Source organism: Mobula birostris, chromosome 18 (genome assembly GCF_030028105.1).
Source record: "Mobula birostris isolate sMobBir1 chromosome 18, sMobBir1.hap1, whole genome shotgun sequence".
NCBI lineage: Eukaryota > Metazoa > Chordata > Chondrichthyes > Myliobatiformes > Myliobatidae > Mobula > Mobula birostris.
In genome coordinates, this window is record NC_092387.1 from 7,486,710 (window position 1) to 7,513,279 (window position 26,570).

The 26,570-nt window shown below is 52.6% G+C and overlaps 1 protein-coding gene across 1 annotated transcript in view; it reads left to right on the forward strand.

The window, feature by feature from the left end:
- Positions 1-23,651, forward strand: part of LOC140212239 (ras GTPase-activating-like protein IQGAP1) — a 95,825-nt gene extending 72,174 nt beyond the window's left edge. Inside the window, exons 14-28 of the mRNA XM_072282963.1 lie at positions 1,058-1,182; positions 2,194-2,357; positions 8,441-8,531; positions 11,457-11,624; positions 13,051-13,193; positions 13,455-13,625; positions 13,706-13,789; positions 15,487-15,558; positions 16,611-16,680; positions 17,593-17,801; positions 19,802-19,957; positions 20,599-20,762; positions 21,773-21,997; positions 22,771-22,911; positions 23,540-23,651. Of these exons, the coding sequence (XP_072139064.1) occupies positions 1,058-1,182; positions 2,194-2,357; positions 8,441-8,531; positions 11,457-11,624; positions 13,051-13,193; positions 13,455-13,625; positions 13,706-13,789; positions 15,487-15,558; positions 16,611-16,680; positions 17,593-17,801; positions 19,802-19,957; positions 20,599-20,762; positions 21,773-21,997; positions 22,771-22,911; positions 23,540-23,651 (2,095 nt within the window). The remainder of the gene's footprint in view (positions 1-1,057; positions 1,183-2,193; positions 2,358-8,440; positions 8,532-11,456; positions 11,625-13,050; positions 13,194-13,454; positions 13,626-13,705; positions 13,790-15,486; positions 15,559-16,610; positions 16,681-17,592; positions 17,802-19,801; positions 19,958-20,598; positions 20,763-21,772; positions 21,998-22,770; positions 22,912-23,539) is intronic.
- Positions 23,652-26,570: the final 2,919 nt, after the last annotated feature.

A 26,570-nucleotide genomic window follows, 5' to 3' on the forward strand; every position in this document is an offset into this window, starting at 1 on the left:
ATATATTCGTTTCCCCTGCTGGGTTCCTCTGGGGGCTCTGCTTTCCTCCCACAGTCCAAAAATGTACCGGTTAGTAGGTTAATTGGTCATTGTAAAATTTTCTGTGATTGTTCACTTTCTTCATTATGTACCCTGGGCGATCATGGTCTCCATGATCATGATTGTTTGTGGCAAATTCTACAGAAGTGCTTTGCCATTGCTTTCTTCTGGGCAGTGTCTTTACAAGATGGGTGACCCCAGCCATGATCAATACTCTTCAGAGATTGTCTGGTGTCAGTGGTCACATAACCAGGACTCGTGCTATGCACCAGCTGATCGTACGACCGTCCTGCACCTGCCATGGCTTCACGTGACCCCGAGCGGGTGGGGGTGCTGAGCAGATGCTACACCTTGCCCGAGGGTGACCTGCAGGCTAGCGGAGAGAAGGAGCACCTCACACCTCCTTTTGTAGAGAGGTATCCCCACCCCGCCACCACCCGTGATTAGGCAAATGTCAAATTGGTGAATTGCTGGGTGGTGTGGCTTGTTGGGCCAGATGGCCCTGTTCTACACCGTATCTCTAAATATGTAAAAGGAAAAATATTGCAGTGATAACAATTAACCTCTGAAGTGGCAAGATCCAAGTGGTGTGACTCCTGCAGAAAAACTGAGAACCTTCCAGAAAAATGCTGAAGCAGCTGCAGTAGAATCACTGGAAAATCCAGTGAAAAATCACATGTATGTGGGTGGTAATATAAAAATACATGCAAGCATAGGTACGCTAAATTTCAAGAAAATAACAATCAGCCCCTTGAACCCCTCCTATCGTTCAGAATAACGTGGGCTGATCACCATCCTCAGTCCATCTCTTGTCTCCGTTCACCCCATTTCCAAGCGTAGATCTCCTTCGAATCTGAAGCTTCCCATTGACTCTCTGCCATTGGACTCCTATTGGCTTCCGTGTGAACCCCAACTCCGATCCTCCCTCCTCCCTCTGTCTAACCACTCCAACACCGAACCCCCCCCCCACCCCGGCACCTGCTGCGTGGGTCTGACAGGCTCTTTTCGTGTGCCCCAGGTACATCGACGAGCTGATGAAACTGAAGACTCGAGCTGGAATTGAGAGCACCGAGTTCCTCACCTGGAATGACATCCAGGCCACAGTTGACCAGGTCAATATGGTGGTTCAGGAGGAACACGACAGTAAGTTTCGGCCAATCATGAGTGGGAGGCTCCTGGTGCGCGGGTTGTAGGTCCAGGAATGGCTCCTGATTCAGATCCCAATTACTTTATTGCAAGTGTACTCATTGGCCACTTTGTTAGGTACACCTCATTAATCAGCCAATCAACAATGGGATACCCCAGTCGGGGGAACATCATCCCTGTGTCAATATCCTTAAGGCCCACAAGAACCTACACATCGACATGAAATCGCCCTTCACTCTTCACGATTCTAGTGAGAACAGGTCCCAGCCTCTTGTTCTGTCCTTGGCAGACAAGAAGAAACGGGAAAGGTGTCAGTAAGATCGAAATAGTACAGAGGAAATTTACAAGGATGTTGCCGGAACTTGAGGAGCTGAGTTATAGGGAGAGGTTGAATAGTTTGGGAGTTTATTCCCTGGAGCATAGGAGCATGAGGGGAGATTTGATAGAGGGGTACAAAATTGTGAGGGGTATAAATGTAAATGCAAGGAGGCTTTTTCCACTGAGGTTGGGTGAGACTTGAACTAGGCGTCATGGGTTAAGAGTGAATGGTCAAATATTTAAGGGGATACTAAGGGGGAGCTTCTTCAGCTCAGGGTGGTGTAAGTGGGGACTGAATTGCCAGCGGGAGTGGCGGATGCAGATTCGATTGCACCATTTAAGAGAAGTTGGAATTGGTACGTGGATAGGTAATAATGCTTGCAGTGCTGAATGAGATAGTTGAGTTTCTGGTGTCTGGAGGACTTTAGAGTTGGGTCGTGAATAAGCTGTGATCTTATTGGTAGGGGTACATGACCTCTGATCCACAGTCACAACAGTGTGGACAGGCCCTGTGATTAGAGTTCCATCCCACCCCTTGTGTCCAGAGAGTCATTGGGAATATCGTCGGCCCCACCCGCAGCACAAGCCAGGATAACACGGAGCGGGATTCTGGGAGGGGTCGGTCTCTTTAGCCGGTTGCTTTGGCCTCCTGAGAAGGTTAAAGTTATTCTGACACTTCCACCCCTTCAGGAATTAAGGCAATTAGCCTGATTAACGAAGCTGTAGATGAAGGAGATTCTCGGAAGACCCTGGATGCTTTGCTGCTGCCCAGTGCCAAGCTGGCCGACGTCTCCCCGCCCGTGGCTGAACATTACCAGGAGATGCTCATCAGAACCAAGAGGGAAAAAGCGCAGGTAAGGTGATGTTGCAGCACCAGGTGACATTTCACTGGTGATCACTCTTCTCCAGTGATACCTCCATTGTGGGTGTATTGAAGCATTAGGCTCTTGAATCAGAGTGAATAACTTCACTCACCCCAACATCCACAACCTACAGACTCACTTCCTCTCAACTGACCCCACAACCTGTGTACTTGTCTTCAAGGACACGTTCTCTACACCTCACATTCTCAGTAGTTGTTACTTAATCATTTGCTTTCATTATTCTTATTTTTTGTCTTTGCGCAATTTAGAACATACAGTTCAGGAACCGGCCCTTCGGCCCACAGCGTTGTGCCAAACCAGCTAAAAGCAAATCAATTGTTGTCTTTTGCACATTGGTTGTTTGTCTTTGTGTGCAGTTTTTATCAATTCTGTTGTGTTTCTTTGTATCTTCTGTAAACAGCCACCAGAAAGTGAACCTCAGGGTTGTATATGGTGACATGTACGTACTTTGACCATAAATTTAGCTTGAACTTTGAATTCCTTCTCAATCCAGATGTCTGATTCTGAACTGACCTGTTCCCTGACCACTGATCCAGATAACAACCTTGAAGTGGTTGGATGTTTGGAAGTTGTCATTCCTAAGCTGGGAGGGATTTGAGGAAGATGGAACCTTATCCTCACCTGTGATTGGTCATCTTGTCTTTGCATCTCCTTCCTGTACCCCCACAGTGGCTTTTCCCCCTTTGAAATTCCTCTCTTATCTCAGCATCAAATCCATGCCCCTTCCCTCGAACCTCTCCTACTGTCGACCAAGACAACAATGTCTTCACACACCCACCCATTGCCAGACCATTATCTGGATCAGTTGACAGGAATCCAATCAGGGACAGGTTTTTAAAATCAATTATGTGCATTCTGATGAAGTTCATTGACATCAGTTTGACGAAGGTATTTCTGGGGCGTCAGAGTTCAAAGTTTATTCCCAGCATCCTTTGCGAGGAGTTTATACATCATCCCTGTGGACTGTGTGGGTTTCCTCTGGGTGCTCTGGTTTCCTCCCACAGTCCAAAGACATCCCTGTTAGTAGGTTAATTTGTCATTGTAAATTGTCCTCTGAGAGCTTCGGGTTAAATCGGGGGTTGCTGGGTGGTGTGGCTCAAAGTGCCAGAAGGGTCTGTTCTGTGCTGTTTCTCAATAATTAAATGAATAAAATTCAGTTTTCTTTTCTTCAGTTTAAGGGTGCCTTAAACAACTAGATTATGGTCTTAATCATAAGAAAGTGTTCTATCTACATTGTGGTGTACTAACATCTACACATTAGCGGTGATAGCCAGATGGGAAAACAAGATTCAAAGTTAAGATAACAGATAATATAAATATTTGAAGTAATTATTTATAATTCATTCCCTCGAGAATTAAATGCCTGGTGGACAAAGTTATTAAACAATGACTCAGAAGAAAATTAAGGGTGATGTCACGATAATATTTTAATATTGCCAGAAAATAGCAAAAGTCAGCAAATTGAGAGGATTTGAGAATTTATCAAAGACAGAATACTAAAGTAAATGTTTTAGGGACCAGCAAACAGGCTGGAGGAATGTCTCCGGATAGACATCGGGAAACAGGCTGGAGAAATGTCTCCAGACAGAGACGGGGAAACAGACTGGAGAAATGTCTCCGGATAGACATCAGGAAACAGACTGGAGAAATGTCTCCGGATAGAGACGGAGAAACAGGCTGGAGAAATGTCTCCAGATAGAGACGGGGAAACAGGCAGGAGAAATGTTTCCGGATAGAGACGGGGAAACAGACTGGAGAAATGTCTCCGTATAGAGATCGGGAAACAGACAGGAGAAATGTCTCCGGATAGACATCGGGAAACAGGCTGGAGAAATGTCTCTAGACAGAGACAGGGAAACAGGCTGGAGAAATGTGTCTGTGCAGAGGAGCAGCAAGTGTGAACATGTAGGATGAACTAGGGAAACCAGGGTGTTAATCATGGTCTGAAGGGCCCTGTACTGTGCTGTAATGTTCTATGTTTCTCTATAATCGGAACTGTACCTCAAGTCTGCTGGTTGTTTGGTGGCTTTCAATAACTCATCCCATTCTTTGTTCAGCACGTTTCAAATGCCCATCTCAATTTCTCTTACATGTGGTGAGAGTCTGTGAAATTGAGAAGTGGAGAAAGATGGCCACTGGAGTGGTGATACACAGCCTGGAAAGGCTGGTTATCTGAAACCGTTGAGTCTTGCGGTGTGCAGCAGGCGAGATGCTCTTATTCAGACTGATGTTGGGCTTTGTTGAGACCTTGTCAGGGGTCAGAGGTGGGGAGGTCAAGGTTGGAGTCAGATGGAGCGTAGGCTAGGTGCGTGGGATTCCAGGGGCACTTGGCTGGAAGCCCGATCACTCCTGTGGACTGAGCGAAGGTGCCTTGCACAGAGGTTTGATTAGCTTTATCTGTCCCGTGTCCATCAAAACATCGAAACCTGCAGAGAAGTGCATCATTTGCACAGGATGTGCTGGGGGCAGCCTGCAAGTGTCACCACTCCTCTGGCACCAACACAGCATGCCCACAACTCACCAACCCTCACCCGTATGTTTTTGAAATGTGGGAGGAAAGCAGAGCACTCGGAGGAAACCCATGCAGTCCCAGGGAGAACATACAAACTCCTTACAGACAGTGGCAGGAAGTGAACCTGGGTGGGTGATTGCTGCCTCTGTGCGTTATGCTAACTGGCTACACTGTAGGAAAGGTATCGTCAAGCTGGAGAGGGTGCAGAAGAGATTTACGAAGCCTGGACTAGAGGGACAGAATTACAGGGAGAAGTTGGCCGTGCTGGATCTTTTTTACCTGGAGCTCAGGAGGAAGTGGTCGAAGCAGATACAGTTGCAACATTTAATGGGCATTTGGACAGGTAAAGGATGGGAGGGGCTTGGGGGGTTATGGAGTGAATGTGGGCAATTTGGACTGGCAGGATGTTGTGTTCAGGATGGAGCAGATGGGCCAAAGAGCTCGCTTCGTGCTGTATGACTCTCGGGCAGTATCTCCTCTGCCAGAATACCATGAGGCTCTGGTAGAAATTTGAGGAGTGGGGCCGCTGTTGCCACTGTGGTGGTGAGCGAAGTCAGATCTCTGACACACAGAGCACCGGAGGAACTCAGTGGGTCGGCAGCCTCTGTGGGGGAAGGTGGTCCAAACGCAATAGGTCCACTCGGTGTCTCTCCTCCACGGAGGCTGAGCTCATCTCCTCCACCCTCAGAAACAGATCATCCCTCTGCTGCCCACCGCACTGAAGTTGGCACTGGGCAGTCCCATCAGACATCCCCTAGAACCGGGAGAGACTTTTCGCTGCCCTGGGTGGTCACATGACACTGATTCACAGCTTGGGACAGCAGGCTCCCCACCCCAGCGATGGGGAGGTGTCCATGAGGCTGATGTCATTGCTGGGCACACCGGCCCCTAGTAGTGAGGAGGTGTCATTACTGGCCATGTGTGTGATGTCAATGCTGGGCACACCAGCCCCTAGTGGTGAGGAGGTGTCATTACTGGCCATGTGTGTGATGTCATTGCTGGGCACACTGGCCCCTAGTGGTGAGGAGGTGTCATTACTGGCCATGTGTGTGATGTCACTGCAGGGCATACCTCACCCCTGGTGGTGGGGAGCTGTCACTGCAGGTCATGTGGGTTGATATCACTGCTGAAGGCACCACCCCCTTGTGGTTCAAAGATGTCATTACAACACTTCAGCCCATCTAGTCTGTGCCGAACTATTAATCTGCCGTCCCATCAACCTGTTGTGGTGACTTGTGGTGAGACACCACATGGTTTACAGTGACATGGTACCAAGAAACAGAAGGACCCCATAGCCAACTTTACCACTGAGACCATGACCCATTGTGTTGGGCACATGGCCAAGTGTTTAAGGCGTTCATCTAGTTGTCTCAAGGTCGCTAGTTCAAGGCTCAGCTGTGGCAGCGTATTTGTGCCCTTGAGCAAGGCACTTAATCACATATTGCTCTAGTCTGTCTGAGGAGTGGCACCCCACACAGACTTCCAATCTGTGCCTTGTAAGGCATGAAAATGTCCAGGCCTCTCATGGTCTGAGTCGACGTTCCCTCCCCTCCCCTCCCCCATCAACCTGCTCCATCCCCCTCCAATCCAAGTACCTATCCAAATTTCTCTTAAATGTTAAACTTGTACTCATCCATCACTTCCGCTGAAAGCTCGATCCACACTCTCACCACCCTCTGAGTGAGGAAGTTTCCCTTCAGGTTCCCTTTTCACCTTTCACCCTTAACCCATGACCAATTCATCTCGCCCAACCTCAGTGGAAAAAGTCTGCTATCGTGTGCCCTTTCTATACCTACAAAATAGTGTCATTGCAGCTGATGGGAATGATGTTATTGTAGGGGGCCCTGCCCCCTGGTGCTGGGGAGGTGTCATTGCATAGGGCCCCACCCCTGGTTGTGTGGCGGTGTCACTGTGGTCCAGGAGAATGATGTCACCTGGAGAGGGGGAAGCACTACCCTCTTGTGGGACGAGGTGATGATGGCATTGCAGGGACACTGCCCACTAGTGGCGTGGGGGTTTCACTGCAAACCATGGGAGTCGTCATTGCAGAAGGTGCACAGCCCCCTGCTGGTGAGCCACTGTCATTACAGATCATGGTCTCAGTGGTAAAGTCGGCTATGGGGCCCTTCTGTTTCTTGGTACCATGTCACTGTAAGCCATGTGGTGTCTCACCACAAGTCACCACAAACCCTTACTTCACCCATATTTAAATTTAAATATAGCAAAAGATAATGCTATATTTAAGCTTTGGTTTGCCAACAGCACTATTGTTTGGAAGATTGAGGAGGAATCTCCTTGAAACCAATCAGATATTGAAAGGCCGAGATAGAATGGTTGTGGAGAGGATGTTTCCTATCGTGGAGAAGTCTCAGACCAGAGAGCACAGCCTCAAAATTGAGGGATGTCCATTTAGAACAGATTTGAGGAAAAATTTCTTCAGCGAGAGGGTGGTGAATCTGTGGAATTTATTACCACAGATGGCTGTGTAGGCCAAGCCATTTTGGGTATATCTAAAGCAAAGGTTGATTGGTTCCTGATTAGTCAGGTCATCAAATGTTACAGAGAGAAGGCAGGAGAATGGGCTGAGAGGAATAATAAGTCAGCCATTATGGAATGGTGAAACAGTCTCAATGCACCGAATGGCCTACGTCTGCTCCTATATCATATGGGCCTATGGAATGACGGTGGATGTAGTATATGTTCTGAGCAACTACCATTCTCTGTGGAACAAAAAAAAGCCTCAAAAATTCCCTTTAAATTTCTCTTTCACCTTCAACGTCTTCACCTCGGGAAATAATTGTGACTGCCTATCTTATCTATGCCAGTCATAAATCTATAAACTTCTGTCATGCCTCTGACACTACAGAGAAGAAAGCAGAGAAGTGTTAGAGATACGATGCAGAACAGGTTTTCCGACCTGAAAGCCACAGTGGAATGGTCAGTGAAAAGTGTATAAACATTAAGATCCTAAAGATTAGCTTTGTTCGTCACTTGTACATCGAAGCATGCTGTGAAATATATCTTATTGTGTCAACGACCAGCACAGTCGGAGGATATGCCTCGAGCAGCCAGCAGGTGTCACCAGCATCGCACGCCCACAACTCACTAACCCTAACCCATACAGCTTCGGACTGTGGGAGGAAACCAGAGCACCTGGAGGAAACCCACACGGTCATGAGAACATCCAAACTCCTTCTAGACAGTGACAGGAATGGAACTCTGATCAGTGATCACTGGTGCATAATGCGTTAATGATTACACTACAGTGCTATCCTGTGAGGTCTAAATTTTATCTCCTGTCACCACATACACACAGTAGCCTTTGAGGAATCACACCGGGGTCTTTAGAAGAGATTTGCTGGCTGTTAGTTGCTCTGTGGGGCGTCCAGAGGCTTTGAAAGGTGCTGAACAAATAGTGACCAGGGAGATTTGGGCTACTGTTACACATGTCACTCACAGGCCAGCCGTTCGTGGGGCTAGGGGTCTCTTGACTGGTTCCCTGCTGTGTCACTGATGGTGTCAACTGGCCCTGCCCCTGCAGGAGACACAGGATGACTCTGCCGTACTCTGGCTCGATGAGATCCAGGACACCATCTGGAGATCCAACAAGGACACCGAGGATGCCAAGAAATGTGAGTTTCCTCTGCCCAGCACAGCAAAGACCCTCCTCGGTCACCGGAGACGGGGAGGGTGTAGGGGCTGGAGGGGGTGCAGAGGTGCGGTGGTGTGTAGGGGTCGGAGGGGTTACAGGGACACGGAGGGGGTTAAAGAGATGGGCGGGTGTAGGGGCTGGAGGGGGTTACAGGAGACAGAAGGGGTGTAGGGGCTGGAGGGGGTTACGGGAGATGGGAAGAGTGTAGGGGCTGGAGGGGGTTACAGGAGACGGAGGAGTGTAGGGGCTGGAGGGGGTTACAGGAGATGGGGGGGTGTAGGGGCTGGAGGGGGTTACAGGAGATGGAGGGGGGTGTAGGGGCTGGAGGGGGTTACAGGAGATAGAGGGCGGTGGAGGGGTTTACAGGAGATGGGGAGGGTGTAGGGGCTAGAGGGGGTTACAGGAGACGGAGGGGGTGTAGGGCAGGAGGGGGTTACGGGAGATGGGAAGAGTGTAGGGGCTGGAGGGAGTTACAGGAGATGGAGGGGTGTAGGGGCTGGAGGGGGTTACAGGAGATGGAGGGGGGTGTAGGGGCTAGAGGGGGTTACAGGAGACGGAGGGGGTGTTGGGGCTGGAGGGGGTTATAGGAGATGGAGGGTGTAGGGGCTGGAGGGGGTTACAGGAGATGGAGGGGTGTAGGGGCTGGAGGGGATACAGGAGACGGGGAGGGTGTAGGGACTGGAGGGATTACAGGAGATGGGGGATGTAGGGGCTGGAGGGGGTTACAGGAGATAGAGGGCGGTGGAGGGGATTACAGGAGATGGGGGATGTAGGGGCTGGAGGGGGTTACAAGAGATAGAGAGGGGTGGAGGGGTTTACAGGAGATGGGGAGGGTGTAGGGGCTAGAGGGGGTTACAGGAGATGGAGGGGTGTAGGGGCTGGAGGGGGTTACAGGAGATGGAGGGGGGTGTAGGGGCTGGAGGGGGTTACAGGAGATGGAGGAGGTGTAGGGGCTGAGGGGGCTACAGGAGATAGAGGAGGGTGTAGGGGCTGGAGGTGGTTACAGTAGATGAGGTGGGTGTAGGGGCTGGAGGTGGTTACAGGAGATGGAGGGGGTGTAGGTGCTGGAGGGGGTTACAGGAGATAGAGGGCGGTGAAGGGGATTACAGGAGATGGGGGATGTAGGGGCTGGAGGTGGTTACAGTAGACGAGGTGGGTGTAGGGGCTGGAGGTGGTTACAGGAGATGGAGGGGGTGTAGGTTCGCTGGAGGGGGTTACAGGAGATAGAGGGCGGTGGAGGGGATTACAGGAGATGGGGGATGTAGGGGCTGGAGGGGGTTAAAAGAGATAGGGGATGTAGGGGCTGGAGGGGGTTAAAAGAGATAGAGAGGGGTGGAGGGGTTTACAGGAGATGGGGAGGGTGTAGGGGCTAGAGGGGGTTACAGGAGACGGAGGGGTGTAGGGGCTGGAGGGGGTTACAGGAGATGGAGGGGGGTGTAGGGGCTGGAGGGGGTTACAGGAGATGGAGGGGGTGTAGGGGCTAGAGGGGGTTACAGGGAGCGGGGTGTAGGGGCTGGAGGGGGTTACAGGAGATGGAGGGGGTGTAGGGGCTGGAGGGGGCTACAGGAGATAGAGGAGGGTGTAGGGGCTGGAGGGGGGTGTAGGGGCTGGAGGTGGTTACAGTAGACGAGGTGGGTGTAGGGGCTGGAGGTGGTTACAGGAGATGGAGGGGGTGTAGGTGCTGGAGGGGGTTACAGGAGATAGAGGGAGGTGTAGGAGCTGGAGGGGGCTACAGAAGATGATGGGGTGTAGGGGCTGGAGGGATTACAGGAGATGGGGGATGGAGGGGCTGGAGGGGGTTATAGGAGATGTGGAGGGTGTAGGGGCTGGAGGGGTTACAGAAGACGATGGGGTGTAGGGGCTGGAGGGATTACAGGAGATGGGGGATGGAGGGGCTGGAGGGGGTTATAGGAGATGTGGAGGGTGTAGGGGCTGGAGGGATTACAGGAGATGGGGGATGGAGGGGCTAGAGGGGGTTATAGGAGATGGAGGGTGCAGGGGCTGGAGGGGTTACAGGAGACGGGGAGGGTGTAGGGGCTGGAGGGGTTACAGGAGACGGGGAGGGTGTAGGGACTGGAGGGATTACAGGAGATGGGGGATGTAGGGGCTGGAGGGGGTTACAGGAGATAGAGGGGGTGGAGGGGGTTACAGGAGACGGGGAGGGTGTAGGGACTGGAGGGATTACAGGAGATGGGGGATGTAGGGGCTGGAGGGGTTACAGGAGATAGAGGGGGCTGTAGGGGGTGGAGGAGTTACAGGAGATAGAGGGGAGTGTAGGGGCTGGAGGGGGTTACGGGAGACGGAGGGGGGTGTAGGGGCTGGAGGGGGTTCTGGGAGAAGGAGGGGGGTGTAGGAGCTGGAGGGGGTTCTGGGAGATGGAGGGGGGTGTAGGGACTGGAGGGATTACAGGAGATGGGGATGTAGGGGTTGGAGGGGGTTACAGGAGATGGGGAGGGTGTAGGGGCTGGAGGGGTTTACAGGAGGTGGGGAGGCTGTAGGGTCTGGAGGGGGTTACAGCGATGGAAAAGAGTGTGGGGTCCAGTGGCGGTTACAGAGACAGGGTGGGGGGCTGCAGGGGCCAGAAAGGGGTTACAGAGGTAGGGTGGTGTGTAGGGGTTAGAGGGGTTACAGAGATGTGAAGATGTTTGGGGCCCAGCGGTGGTTACAGAGACGTGAAGGTGTTTGGGGCCCTACGAGGTTACAGAGACGTGAAGGTGTTTGGGCCCAGAGGGGTTACAGAGATGTGAAGGTGTTTGGGCCCAGAGGGGTTACAGAGATGTGAAGGTGTTTGGGCCCAGAGAGGTTACAGAGACGTGAAAGTGTTTGGGCCCTAAGGGGTTCTCTGATTCCTCTCTGCCCCTCCATTGCTCTGGTCTGACTGATCTCTCCCCTCTTGCCCACCCAGTCTCTCTGGGAATCCTGACCATCAATGAGGCGGTGGACTCCGGGGACACGGCACAGATCCTGTCCTCGCTGCGATCCCCTGACGTGGCTCTGTATGGGGTCACCTCAGAGTGTGAGGACGTCTACCAGCAGGAACTGACCCAGGCCAAGGCAGCCAAGAAGTCCGAAGGTAAGGTTACGGTCCTCTCAGGGAATCCCTCGAGTCCGGCCACTGACCCTGGTGCTCAGAGTACAAACTAAATTTGTTATCAAATTACACGCGTGTCATCATATACTACCCTGAAATTCATTTAGTTACAGGCAATCACAGTAAGTACAAAGAAACATCAAAAAAACCGAAATAATAATAATAAATAAGCAATAAATATCGAGAACGTGAGATGTGAGTCCTTGAAAGTGGGTCCATAGATTTTGTGAAGTTCAGTGATTGAGTGAGTCAGTGAAGTTTACCCCTCTGGTTCAAGAGCCTGTTGGCTGAAGGGTATAACTGTTCTTGAACCTGGTGGTGTGGGTTCGGAGGCTCCTGTACCATCTTCTTGGTGACAACAGCGAGAAGAGAGCATGCCAGGGTGGTAGGGGATCCTGAGATAGCACTCCAGGTAAATGTGCTGAGTGGTGAAAGGGCTTTACCTGTGATGGACTGGGCTGTATCCACTACTTTTTGTAGGCTTTTCCGTTCAAGGCATGGTGTTTCCTGGAATCTGCTTCTCCAGCCAGGGCTCCAGCCTGGCCACTGACCCTGGTGCTGGGGGAGTGGTATCTCAGACTCTGCTGCAGGGAGGCCCTGCCTGAGATCTGGGTACTCCTGCACGGGCTTCAGTCGACTCCACGGAGATGTTCCCCCATTTGGTGGAGACTGTGACATGGCTTGCTCCTTGATCTCTAGTCAGTGTGACACACAGTCCACTTGTCCATGTGGCATAGGAGCAGAGACTTCAGTCCATCAAGTCTGGTCCTTCATCTGATTATGACTAACTTATTACCCCCGTCAGCCCCGTTCTCCTGCCTGCTCCCTGTAACCTTTAATGCCCTGACTAATCAAGAATCTGTCAACCACAACCTTAAATATAGTCAATGATGTGGCCTCCACAGCTGCTGTGGCAATGAATTCCACAGATTCACCTCCCTCTGGCTAAAGAAATCCTCCTCATCTCTATTCTAAAGGGACATCCTTGTATTCACAAGGATCTTGTAAACTTGTGCCTCCTAGTCCTAAACTCTCCCACTATTGGAAACATCCTCTCCATGTCCAGTGTAGGCCTTTCAAAATTCGTTCTGTTTCATTCGAATCTCCCTCCCTCACCCTTCTGAACTCCATCGGGCACAGGCCCGGAGACATTAAACCCCTTTATTAATCCCCGAGTATTCATTGTGGGTACACGTGTAACCTTGGAAGTTATTTGTTGCTTGGGGACAGGCACAGGATTATTGCTGCTAGATAGTGAGGGATTGGAAGGGAAGGTCATACCCCTCCCGAGGTTGGGGGTGAGGCTCATACCCCTCCGGAGGTTAGTCACTGCTCCCTGGAATTGGCACTGGCTGGGTTGACCTCACTATAAAAATGTTTGCCTTTAACCTTTCCCTTTTGACCTCAGGTGACAATGGCAGCCCGTGGGTCAGGCACTGGGTGAAGGGTGGATACCATTATTACTTCAACCTGGAAACGAAAGAAGGGACCTGGGAGGAGCCGTCCGGATTCATCCAGAACAGTACGCAGCTGAGCAGGGAGGAGATCCAGGTACCAGACTGCCCTCGTGCTTCTACTCCCACACTAACCGTTTGATAGTGGTTGGGAAAGAAGTTCAGCAGGTCCCTGAACTTCCCTTCAATTCCCAGTTCTCTGTTCCAATGGTGGGAATAATCTTAAATTCACTCAGTCCTGAGATTGATATCTTCATCTCTCACTCACACCTCCCCCTACACCCTCCTCTACTCCCCCAACCCCTCTCACCTCACCTCCCCCCCCCACTCCCATCCTGTCCCCTCCTTGTCCTTGCAGTCGACCATCTCAGGTGTGACAGCGGCCTACAACCGAGAACAGCTCTGGGTTGCCAATGAGGGCCTCGTCACCAAGCTGCAGGCCCGTTGCCGAGGATACCTGGTCCGGAGGGAGTTCCTGGAGCGGAGGGAGTTCCTGAAGAGGCAGCAGCCAGCGATCCTGACCATCCAGGTGGGTGCGGACCCCTGTTTTATGGCCGTTAGCGTTTGGTGGCTATTTCATGATCTGACCGTGGCTCTTTTATTTCATAGTCTAACTGGAGAGGGTTCAAACAGAGGAAGGCCTACCAGAAGAGGCTTCAGTACTTTGCAGACAACACTGCTGCCGTTGTGAAGGTGAGACTGGCGAGGAGCAGTTTACTGACTTACAACTTTTTAGAGCTTTGGAGTTCAGTCCTGGCGTCCTCTGTAAGGAGTCTGTACTTTGTGTCTCGTGTGCAAGGTTTTCCTCTGTCAGCAGTCTGTACTTTGTGTCTCGTGTCCATGTGGTTTTCCTCTGGGTGCTTCAGTTCCTCCCTCAGTCTGAAGGCACACAGATTAACAAGTTAATCGGTCTCTGTAAATTCTCCTGTGATTAGGCGAGGATTAGATTGGGTGTTGCTGGCTGCTGTGGCTCCAAGGGCCAGAAAGGCCAATTCCACGCTGCACCTCGATAAAATAAAGTAGTTGAGCCAGTGTGGCCTGTCGGAAGCAGCCACATGGGAAATGATCGCTGAGTTTGAGGGTGACTGCTGTCACATCTCGATAGATATCTGAATGCAGTGTGTCCGGCTGGCACTGGGGCCCGCGTGCACCTAGGGCCTTGTGTCCTGCACCCTCTGGGGGTGGGTGTGTCCAGTGTACGTTGATTCATTGTGTCTAGTTGTGTTGTGTTGGTACATTAGTGTGTAACGGGGACCAGGACAGGGTCTCTGGCCTGTCCACCTTGCAAACTGAAAACTGGAGTTCAAACCATTTTTATATCTTTCTTCACCTTCTGCTGTGACCCCTCCCTCCTTCCCTCCCTCCTCTCCCTTCCTTCTCTCCGCCTTCCCTCTCCTCTCTCCATCTTGCCCTCCCCTTCTTCCTCTCCCTCCTCACTCCCTTCCTCTCCCTCTCTCCCTCTCTCCCTCTCTCCCTCTCTCCCTCTCTCCCTCTCTCCCTCTCTCCCTCTCTCCCTCTCTCCCTCTCTCCCTCTCTCCCTCTCTCCCTCTCTCCCTCTCTCCCTCTCTCCCTCTCTCCCTCTCTCCCTCTCTCCCTCTCTCTTCTCCTCCCCTCTCTCTTCTCCCCCCTCTCTCTTCTCCCCCCTCTCTCTTCTCCCCCCCTCTCTCTTCTCCCCCCTCTCTCTTCTCCCCCCTCTCTCTTCTCCCCCTCCTCCCTCTCCCCCCTCCCTCTCCCCCCTCCCTCTCCCCCCTCCCTCTCCCCCCTCCCTCTCCCCCCTCCCTCTCCCCCCTCTCCCTCTCCCCCCTCTCCCTCTCCCCCCTCTCCCTCTCCCCCCTCTCCCTCTCCCCCCTCTCCCTCTCCCCCTCTCCCTCTTCCCCCTCTCCCTCTCCTCTCCCTCACCCTCTCCTCTCCCTCTCCCTCTCCTCTCCCTCTCCCTCTCCCTCTCCCTCTCCCTCTCCCTCTCCCTCTCCCCCACCCTCTCCCCCACCCTCTCACCCTCACCCTCTCACCCTCACCCTCTCCTCACCCTCTCACCCTCTCCCCCCTCACCCTCACCCTCCCTCTCCCTCTCCCCCCCTCCCTCTCCCCCCTCCCTCTCCCCCCTCTCCCCCTCTCCCTCTCCCTCTCCCCCTCTCCCTCTCCCCCCTCTCCCTCTCCCTCTCCCCCTCCCCCCCCCTCCCCCTCCCCCTCCCCCTCTCCCCCTCCCCCTCTCCCCCCTCCCCCCCTCCCCCCCTCTCCCCCTCTCCCCCTCTCCCCCTCTCCCCTCTCCCCCTCTCCCCTCTCCCCCTCCACCCTCCACCCTCTCCCACCTCACCCACCTCACCCTCCTCTCCCTCTACCCCTCCCTCCGCCCCTTCCTCACCTTCCGTCTCTTCCCCCTCCTGGCACAGATCCAGGCGTTATTCCGAATGCTCCGAGCCAGGAAGAAGTATCGAGATCGTCTGAAGTACTTCAGAGACCACGTGAGTGTTGTAATGTGAGATCCCATGACAGCCTTCACCATTTCCATTTTTACCTGTTTCAAATGTGGCTGGGAATAACATTCCTGGACTGATCTGTAAAACGTTCCCAGGCTCAGGATTATAAAATCCATCGCCAAGGAAAAGGGAATTGTTTCTAGCTGAAGAAAGTGCTTCGACCGGGTGTTGGAGGAGTCCTGTGGGAATTCACCTTCACTCTGTCTATCCGTGACAACAGGCAGGATTTCCCCTTTCTCGCCCATTCCCATTCCCTTCTGTACTCGTCAGCCGGAGAAAGCGTCGAACAAACGGCGCCTAGGCAGGAATTTGTACGTTTGTGTTGTGACAACAGGAGCTGACCAAACACACACAAAATGCTGGAAGAACTCAGCAGGCTGGGCAGCATCTTTGGAAATGAATAAACAGTCGATCTTTCGGGCTGAGACCCTCCGGACTGTCTGTTTGTTCCCCTCCCAGGGCCACTTTCATCAGCTGAAAACAATTTCCTGAGCACAGGGTGAGACCTGCTGCACAGGGTCAGATTTACATTTTTATAGACCGGAGATTCTGCAGACGCTGCAAATCCAGGGCAACACACATACAATGCTGGAGAAACTCAGCAGGTCGGGCAGCATCTACATGGAGGAATCAACAGTTGACGCTTTGGGCCGAGACCCTTCATCAGTTCCCACCCTCTGGTGACCATAGGCTCTAGCTTCACGCCCTCTCTGAGTTCACTGTGAATAGTGGCTTACTGTCCAACCAGACCATCCTCCTTCCTCTTGATCCTTCGGATCCCAGCCTCCCCCAACACTCGAAGGCCAGTCCGCCCGACCAGCTGCGGCCAGCCCACAGCCTGAGGGGGACAGGTGGTGGAGGAACTTCACCCGGGCTGGTCCGTATCCGGATCTGTCAGCCGGAGGAAGTGGTCGAGGCAGCTGCATTAACAATAACCTGTGTCTGTTGGCTGCGATGGGGGTCGAGTGTGCCCCACACTCTCAGTATCGCTGAGACCAATGCTGCACCTGACATCCAACCATCTGTTTCGCTCTTAGGAGTCGGACATCATTAAAATCCAGGCGTTCATCCGGGCCAACAAGGCCAGGGACGATTATAAAACACTGAGTGAGTATCCAGACCACACCTAGGACACCTCGAGTCAACTTCCCCCCACACCCCTCACCACCAAACCTCTCTGCTCACCCCAGACCCTCGCCCAACCCTCCCTCCCTCCTCACCCTCCCCACTGCAAACCCCCCTCCTCACCCTAAACCCTTCTCCTCACCACAGACCCTCTCCCAACCCTCCCTCCCTCCTCACCCTCCCCACCCCAAGCCCCTCTCCTCACCCCAAACCCTCGCCCAACCTCCCTCCTCACCCCAAACCCTCGCCCAACCTTCCTCCTCACCCCAAACCCTCGCCCAACCTCCCTCCTCACCCCAAACTCTCGCCCAACCCCTCCTCCCTCCTCACCCTCCCCACCGCAAACCCCCCTCCTCACCCTAAACCCTTCTCCTCACCACAGACCCTCTCCCAACCCTCCCTCCCTCCTCACCCTCCCCACCCCAAGCCCCTCTCCTTACCCCAAACCCTCGCCCAACCTCCCTCCTCACCCCAAACCCTCGCCCAACCTCCCTCCTCACCCCAAACCCTCGCCCAACCTCCCTCCTCACCCCCAAACCCTCGCCCAACCTCCCTCCTCACCCCAAACTCTCGCCCAACCCCTCCTCCCTCCTCACCCTCCCCACCGCAAACCCCCCTCCTCACCCTAAACCCTCCTCTTCACCACAGACCCTCTCCCAACCCTCCCTCCCCCTCACCCTCCCCACCCCAAACCCTCGCCCAGCCTCCCTCCTCACCCCAAACCCTCGCCCAGCCTCCCTCCTCACCCCAAACCCTCGCCCAACCTCCCTCCTCACCCCCAAACCCTCGCCCAGCCTCCCTCCTCACCCCAAACCCTCGCCCAGCCTCCCTCCTCACACCAAACCCCTCCTCCCTCCCTCTCACCCCCCCACTCACCATCCTCTCTCTCTCCAGTCAGTGCAGAGCAGCCACCGATGGCCGTTGTCCGTAAGTTTGTCCACCTGCTTGACCAGAGTGACCAGGACTTCCAGGAGGAGCTGGAGATGATGCGCCTGAGGGAGGAGGTGGTGACTCGGATCCGATCCAACCAGCAGCTGGAGAACGACCTCAACACCATGGACATCAAGATCGGGCTGCTGGTGAAGAACAAGATCACACTGCAGGTACCTGGATGGGTGTCCAGCCACCAGTCGCTCCCCTCACTTGGACGATCCTTGTGTCTCTCTGCTCTGGACATGAGGAATGCCCATCGTAGATACTGGGAATCACTCCCTTCATCCAGACAATTCCTGTATCCCCTCTGCTCCAGAAATGAGGAATCTCTGCCCAGTATAGACACCGGGAATCTGCCACACCCAACATCACCTGAAACCGTTGTCCTGGCACTCCTGGGAATGTCACTTTCCCCTCACCAGGGAAGTCCCTCTGGATTGTGAGATTCAGGGTGTGCTTTTGGGATACGAGACTGACCTAGTGTGGACTATTCCACAGCTCACTGGGCCGATAACCCAAATCCCCCGACTCACCCCCTCCCAACTTTTGTTCTTGGACTGCAGAAATTCAGGTTTGTTGTTGTCATAGGCTGAGACAAACGACCTATAAACACCATGAAAGTTAACTTTTTTTCCAGCAGCTCTGAACATTACTGGGGCAGCTCGGTGGCCTAGCAGATAGTGTAACGCTTTACTGTACCAACAATCGCGATTCAGTTCCACCTGCTGTCTGTTCAGCGTTTGTAGATTCTTCCTGTGCCCAAGTGGCTTTCGTCTGGGTGCTGCATTTTCCTCCCATTTTCCAAAAACGCACGGGTTAGTAAGTTGTAGGCGTGCTCTGTTGGTGCTGGAAGTATGGCAAGACTTGTGTGCAACCCCCAGCTTATTCCTGGACTGTGTTGGTCATTGACGCAAGCAAATCAGAGCCAGGTTTAATATCACTGGCACATGGCATGAAAGGTTCGATCTCCACCTCTGGCATTATCTGTCTACTAGAGTCTGAATCAGGTTTATTAGCACTGATATATGTCGTGAAATTTTGTTGTTTTGTGGCAACAGTTGGGTGCAAAACATTAAAATAACTGTAAATTACAATAAGGATATATAAAATAAATAGCTCAGAAAAGAACAAAAATTAGTGAGGTAGAGTAACACACATAAAAAAAAGTTGCTGGTGAACGCAGCAGATTAGGCAGCATCTTTACGAAGAGGTACAATCGATGTTTCAGGCTGAGACCCTTCATCAGGACTAACTGAAAGAAGAGCTAGTAAGAGATTTGAACATTGAAATCTTTCAAATCTCTTACTAGCTCTTCTTTCAGTTAGTCCTGACGAAGGGTCTCGGCCCGAAACGTCGACTGTACCTCTTCCTATAGATGCTGCCTGGCCTGCTGCGTTCACCAGCAACTTTGATGTGTGTTGCTTGAATTTCCAGCATCTGCAGATTTCCTCGTGTTTGAGGTAGAGTGCATGGGTTCATTGTCGATTCAGAAATCTGAATGCAGATGGGAAGAAGCGATCCTTAAACATTGAGTGTGTGTCTTCAGGCTCCTGTACCACTTCCTTGATGGTAGTAATGAGAAGAGGGCGTGTTCTGGGCAATGGGGCTCCTTGATGATGGATACTACCTTTTTCGGACATCACCTTTTGAAAATATCCTGGAAGCTCCGTGCCTGCTCCCTGATGAGAACAAATATAAATTAACGTGGATTCTGCAAATGACACCAAGCTCAGTGAGGAGTTGGTGGCGGTTTGCTGGCACAAGAAATGCAATACTCTGTGCATTCCAGCAGTGGCAGTCAGCACCACTGCAGTGATGTGTTGAAGGACAGGGAGCAGGTAGGAGCCTCTGCATGTTGATGTGTGCAGTGTGGGATTAGATTTGTCACATGGAAACATTACAGGGAATGTATCAATAACCAACACAGTCCGAGGATGTGCTGGGGGTAACCCACACGTGTCGCCACACTTCTGGTGCCAACATTGCATGCCCACAACTAACTAGCCCTAGCCTGTACGTCTTTGGAATGTAGGAGAAAACTCACAGGGAGAATGTGCAAACTCCTACAGAAAGCGGCATGAATTGAACCTCAATGGCAAATCGCTGGTGCTCCATGAACCCCTATGCCGCATACCAGCCCTGGATTCTGATGCCCAGTGACATTTTGCAGGAGGTGGTGTCACACAGTAAGAAGCTGACACGGAAGAACAAGGAACAATTGTCAGACATGATGAAGATCGACAGACAGAAGGGGGGTCTGAAGGGGCTGAGCAAGGAGAAACGAATGAAGCTCGAGGCGTATCAGAACCTCTTCTACCTTCTCCAGGTGAGAATACTGGGGGAGGAGGTTGCAGATTCTAAATGAGTATCTGAATGGGTTGTTCCTCAAATTCCAGCCCCGCCCTCACGGTTCACAGTCACCCGGTACGGGGTACGGGGAGTGGTGGGCCACTCGGGATCTCTTTGGCAATTTGCTCCTGGGCCTGGCCGAGCTGGGCATTTATGGAGTGTGGACCCCAGGGGGTGGAGCGCTGTCTCTCCCCTCATCCCCTCCCCCCGGGGCATGGAGCGCAGTCCCTCCCCTCATCCCCTCCCCCAGGGCATGGAGCGCAGTCCGTCCCCTCATCCCCTCCCCCAGGGCATGGAGCGCAGTCCCTCCCCTCATCCCCTCCCCCGGGGCATGGAGCGCAGTCCCTCCCCTCATCCCCCCTGCGGGGCATGGAGCGCAGTCCCTCCCCTCATCCCCTCCCCCCGGGCATGGAGCACTGTCCCTCCCCTCATCCCTCCCCCCCCCCGAGGCATGGAGCGCTGTCCCTCCCCTTATCCCCCCCCCCCCCAAGGCATGGAGCGCAGTCCCTCCCCTCCTGTACAACAGGGCTAGGTGGACGAGCGTGCGATCCGTCAGGATAACTGGTCTGTAACAGGGCTCTGTGGATCACTGAGAAACCTGTGCATGTTTTCCCACAGACGAATCCCACCTATCTGGCTAAGCTGATCTTCCAGATGCCGCAGAACAAATCCACCAAGTTCATGGACTCAGTCATCTTCACCCTGTACAACTACGCGTCGAACCAGAGAGAGGAATACCTTCTGCTCAAGCTCTTCAAGACAGCTCTTCAGGAGGAGATCAAGTACGTGTGTGGGGCCTCCCTCTCCACTTCCCCACCGGGAGGGAGAGCCAATGCTCAGTCCGGGGGACAGGTGAAGAGAAGGGTAGGGCCAGCGACGGCAAAGCTGTGCAGGTTTACACTCTGCATCTTGGCAGGAGGAGGTGAACAGGATGGTGCTCCATTGATGATTGTAGACATTGGCAAGGAAGGGGATGGTGCGTGGCACGTCCCAGGACTGCAAACTCAGTTCAAATAGTTACATAAGTAAAGAGCATAAGAAATAGGAGCAGAATTAGGGCATTCAGCCCATCGAGTCTGCTCTGTCCTGTATTTTATTCTATGGCTGAATAAAACTCCAGATGGGCACTGGAGTGTTGTGGCGGTTCTGGTCACCCCATTACAGGAAGGCTTTGGAAAAGTGTAGCAGTTCATCGGGATGCTGTCTGGATTAGAGGCATTTGCTATGAGGAGAGGTTGGGCCCGGGTTGCTGGCATTGCAAACCGTTACGCTCGCCACGCTTCTTGGTTGAACTGGGTTGAAGCCACAGCTTTTGGACAATCATACTGGGTTTCCCAGGAACCGATTTCATCAGAGCCTGATGCCGTCCAATTGGCGACGATCTGGTCACCAGTGCCCCACGGGTGGTCATGCTGGGGTCCACAGGGAGCAGACCCTCTCCCACTCTGTGTCGGCTCCTAGCACTCCAATCCCACAGCGGGCAGAGCCGCTGCCTCTCAATGCCAGAGACCTGGGTTTGATTCTGACCTCCACTGCTGTCTCTGTGCAGCTTACAAGCTCTCTCTTTGACCACATGGGTGCTCCAGTTTCCTCCCGCATTCTAATGACCTGGTGTGGAGGTGGATGTCGGAATCTGGGAGGAGCTGATGGGACTGTAGACTAAAATGGGACCAGAGTAAATGGGTGGACATGGACAGTGGGTCGAAGGGCTTGTTCCCTGCCATCTCTCTCTCCCTGTCCGTGGTTCCGACCCCACCACATTCTGGCCTGATGTGTCCCCTGTTTCCGGCAGGTCGAAGGTCGACCAGATCCACGAGATTATCACCGGAAACCCCACCGTCATCAAGATGGTCGTGAGTTTTAACCGGGGGGCTCGGGGGCAGAACGCCCTGCGCCAGATACTGGCGCCCGTCGTCAAGGAGATTATCGAGGAAAAGACCATGAACATCAAGACCGACCCCGTGGACATCTACAAGGCCTGGGTCAACCAGATGGAGTCGCAGACCGGAGAGGCCAGGTAGGAACCCCTACTCTTCCCATCCCTTGCTCACCATCACCCTCCACCTCCTGCCCCCTCACCCCCAACCTCTCTCCAAAGTTCAAAGTAAAATTATTACTAAAGTACATATATGTCACCATATACAACCCTGAAATTAATTTTCTTGTGGGATTCATTGTAAATACTAAATACAATGAAATTATTGAAAAATGAAGAATCCTTGAAAGTAAGTCCATAGCTTGTGGGAACAGTTCAGTGATGGGGCAAGTTGAAGTTCTCCCCTCTGGTTCAGGAGCCTGAAGGTTGAGGGGTAATAACTGTCCCTGAGCATGGTGGTGTGAGTCCTGAGGCTCCTGACCTTCCATTAAAAACAACAGTAAGTGGAGCAAGTCCTGGATGGTGAGAGACCTTGATGATACCCCTCTTCCCCATCCCCACCCCTCACCGCTTGCACGATCCCAGATGGAGGGCTGGGGGTGCATCGGGTTTACTGCTCGCCACCCCGCGTTTGTGCAGCGGGAGGGGGGGGTCAGTGGGAGGAGGGAGAAGAGACTGGGTCCAGTTACAGAGGTGGAGAGGGGGAACAGAGAAGCAGATTCACAAGGGGAATGAAGGGGCAGGGAACGTGGAGAGGTTACTGTAACAGAGTTATCGGGTCACTGCGACTGAGGTCAGGGGTCACAGATTGTGCGTGATGCTGGGAGGGTCAGCGTGAGGGGGGTGGGTGTTGGGGTTGAGGAGTTTGGCTGATGGTCTCAGGGTGTAACTAACCCTCAACCCCACCCCTGCAGTAAGCTGCCATACGACGTGACACCAGACCAGGCGCTGGGGCACGAAGAGGTTCGGCAGAGGCTTGACGCCTCCATCAAGAACATGAGGACGGTGACGGACAAGTTCCTCTCAGCCATTGTCACATCGGTGGACAAAATCCCGTGAGTGACCAGAGAAACAACCCCTCCCCTCCCCCCTTGGTGCAGAGAATTCTCCGTCGGCACAGAGATCCCCCCGCCCCCAGTGCAGAGAACTCTCCCGCAATCCCTTCCTCACCCACCCACCTACCCCCCCCCCAATGTGTTCCTGTTGTGCACTGTGGAACCCCTTTCAGCACTTACCACACCCATCTACATAGACACATATACACACACACTCAAACAACCTCAAAAGCACACTTAAAGTGCGCGCGTACACACCCCCCCCACACACATACACACACACCCCCCCCCCACACACACACACACACACACACACCCCATCTCACACACACACTCTCTCGCTCTCTCTCACACACACGCACTCTGTTGCGTGCTCTCTCCCTCTCTCTCACACGTACTGTTTCCCAGTCTGACTCAGGTGCCAAAAGCTCATTGGCTCCCTGTGAACCCTCACTCTGGGTGGGAGGTCACGGTCTGCTTCACCTCCACCACCCTCCCACCAGACTCTGAGGACAAAGAACTCTCAGCATGGATTTCTGACCTCCGGTACCTCCCTTCATTCCCGAGAGAGCCTGTATCCCCCTGCTGTGTCCCTAAACGAGCCTGACCTTCTCCATCTCACCTACAGGTATGGCATGAGAATCATCGCCAAGGTGCTGAAGGACTCACTACACGAGAAGTTTCCGGATGCCACGGATGAAGAGCTGATAAAGGTGGGCATTGCCCCTCCCCCCCAGTGAAACGCTAGTCTCTCTCCTTCTCCCTCCACAGTGCTTACTTGGCCATGGTGTACAGTGTGGTTCTCCTGGCCATAGTCCACAGGAGAGAGGTCATCTGACCATTGTCCAAAGGGGAGGTTCTCCTGGCTATAGTCCACAAGAGGGAGGTTACCTGGCCATTGTCCACAGGGTAGGGTTCCTCTGGGTATTGTCCACAACGGGATGTTCTCCTGGCCATAGTCCACAGGGGAGAGGTCACCTGATCATTGTTCAAAGGGGAGGGTCCTTCTAACCAATGTCGGCAGGGTAGGTTCTCCCAGCCGTTGTAAATAGGGGAGGTTCTCCTAGCCATTGTACACAGGAGAGAGGTCACCTGACTATTGTCCAAAGGGGAGGTTCTCCTGGCTATAGTCCACAAGAGGTTACCGGGCCATTGTCCACAACATAGTTATCCTGCCCGTTGTAAATATGGGAGGTTCTCCTAGCCATTGTACACAGGAGAGAGGTCATCTGACCATTGTCCAAGGGGGAGGTTCTCCTGGCTATAGTCCACAAGAGGGAGGTTACCTGGCCATTGTCCACAGGGTAGGGTTCCTCTGGGTATTGTCCACAACGGGATGTTCTCCTGGCCATTGTCCACAGTATAGTTTTCCTGCCCATTGTAAATAGGGGAAGTTCTCCTAGCTAGTGTGCATAGGGTAGGGTCCCCTGGACATTGTCCACAGGGGTGTGGTCTCCTGGCCATCCACGGGGGGTAGGGGTCTCCTGGCCATTGTCCATTGGAGGTGGGGGGGCGGTTTCCTTGCTGGTGTATGACGCTTGATATGCCGTGTGATGCAGATTTGATTCTCACTCCGGGCCACATAGAAATAGTTGCTGGGGAACAGCAGCCCCACCAGCTGCCTGTTCTTCCTCTCTAACCCCCTCGTGTTCTTCCTCTGTCCATATAATACCCCCTCCATGTCTAACACCCCCCTTTCTAACCCTCCCCCTCTGTCTAACCCCCACCCCCTCTGCTCTCGCGCACTGTCGCTCTCTCTCTCTCTTTCTTCATCTCTCTCTCTCCAATCCCCGCTTCCTCTGCCTCTCCTTTCTCAAGACTATTCATTCCTCTTCTTTCTCTCCTCCTCTCATCTAATCTCCTCCTTCCCTACCCTCGCCTCTCCCTCCCTACCCTGGCCCTCATCTCTCCCACCCACAGTGTGTTCACCCCCTCTCTGCTCCTCCTTCCCTCCCTGTGTCCATATAGTCTCCAGCATGTTCTCTGTCCCAGTCGGTCCCCTCCTTCCCCTTCTCATCCTCCCTCTCTGTGTGCCACAGTAGAGTAGCAGTTCGCATGACGCTGTTACCTCTCGGGGCACTGGAGTTCAGAGTTCAGTTCCGGCATCCTCCATTCCTTCCCGTGGGTTTCCTCTGGGTGCTCCGGTTTCGTCCCACAGTTTGTAGACGTACCGGTTGGTGGGTTAATTGGTCATTGTAAATTGTCCTGCCATTTGACTAGTGCTAAATAGGTGGGTTGCTGGCAACACAGCTCAATGGACTGGAATTTATTACTAATAAATAATAATATATAATAAAAGTAGATAAATCACCCCCTGCAATGTCCTTTCTCCGCATCTGTTCCCTCTTTCCTCTCTCCCACCCTCTGCCCTGGCACCTCTCTTTCCACCACCTGGTGTCCTATCTCCCCCACCGTATGACTCCCTCGCTGCCATCTGTACACTCTTGCCCCACCCTGCCACCACTCCTGCATCGCCCCCAGTTCTTTGATTCCTCAGTACAGTGGATTCCGGTTAATTGGGACCCATTTTGGCCCAATTTTCATTTGCCCAATAGATAATCAGCAAAGCAGCTGCTCCAATTCACTGAAGTTTCATGGAAATAGTTAAAAAGGTATATATTTTTTTAAAAAAAGACAAAATGACGAACAAATTATGTATTTGAGTAAAATACTGAACAAATGAGAACACTACCAATACTACTACAGTACTATAAAACTGAGTATTAGTTCCCAGTCCTCATTGATGGAGGAATTCATTCATGTCACATTTTTTGACTGTGAACAACATTAGAGTAGTTAATAGACTGCCTTCATACAAACAGGAACAGGCCATTCAGCCCTCAGTGTTCTGCCGAACCAGCTAAAAAACAAATCAAAAACACATAAACGCTAATCCCTACCCTCCTTCCTTATATCCATGTCCATGTCCCTATCCAAATGTCTCTCAAAAGCCTCTAATGTATTTGCCATACCAGGCATCCACAATTGTGTTTCAAAAAACTGGGTCCTCATATCCTCCTTGAACCAACCCCTCTCACCTTCAATGCATGCCCTCTGGTACTAGACATTTCAACCCTGGGAAACAGATATTCTCTGTTCTATCTCTGCCTCTCGTAATCTTGTAAGCCTCTATCAGATCTCCCCTCCACCTCTGCTCCAGAGAAAACAGTCCAAGATTATCCAGCCTCTCATGATAGCACATGCTCTCTCAACATGGTAAACCTCTTCTGCACCCTCTCCAAACATCCATCCTATAGTGGGGCAACCACAACTGTATGCAATACTCCAGATGTGGCCAAAGCAGAGTTCCGTAAATTTGCAACATAACTTCCTGGCTTTTGAACTCAATGCCTGGACTAACAAAAGCAAGCATTCCATAAGCCTTCGTAACCACCCTATCGATCTGTGCAGCTACTTTCAAGGAGCTATAGTATGAACTTGGATCCCAAGATCTCTGCTCAGTAATACTGTTAAGGAGCTTTTCCTTGTCTCCTTGCATTTGCCCTACCAAGCGCAACACCTCACATTTATCTGAATTAAGTTCCATCTGTCATTTCTCAGCCCATATCTGTAACTGATCTGTATCGTGCTGTATACTTTGCCAGTCTTCTACACTATCCACAACTCCACCAATCTTGGTATCATCCGCAAATTTACTA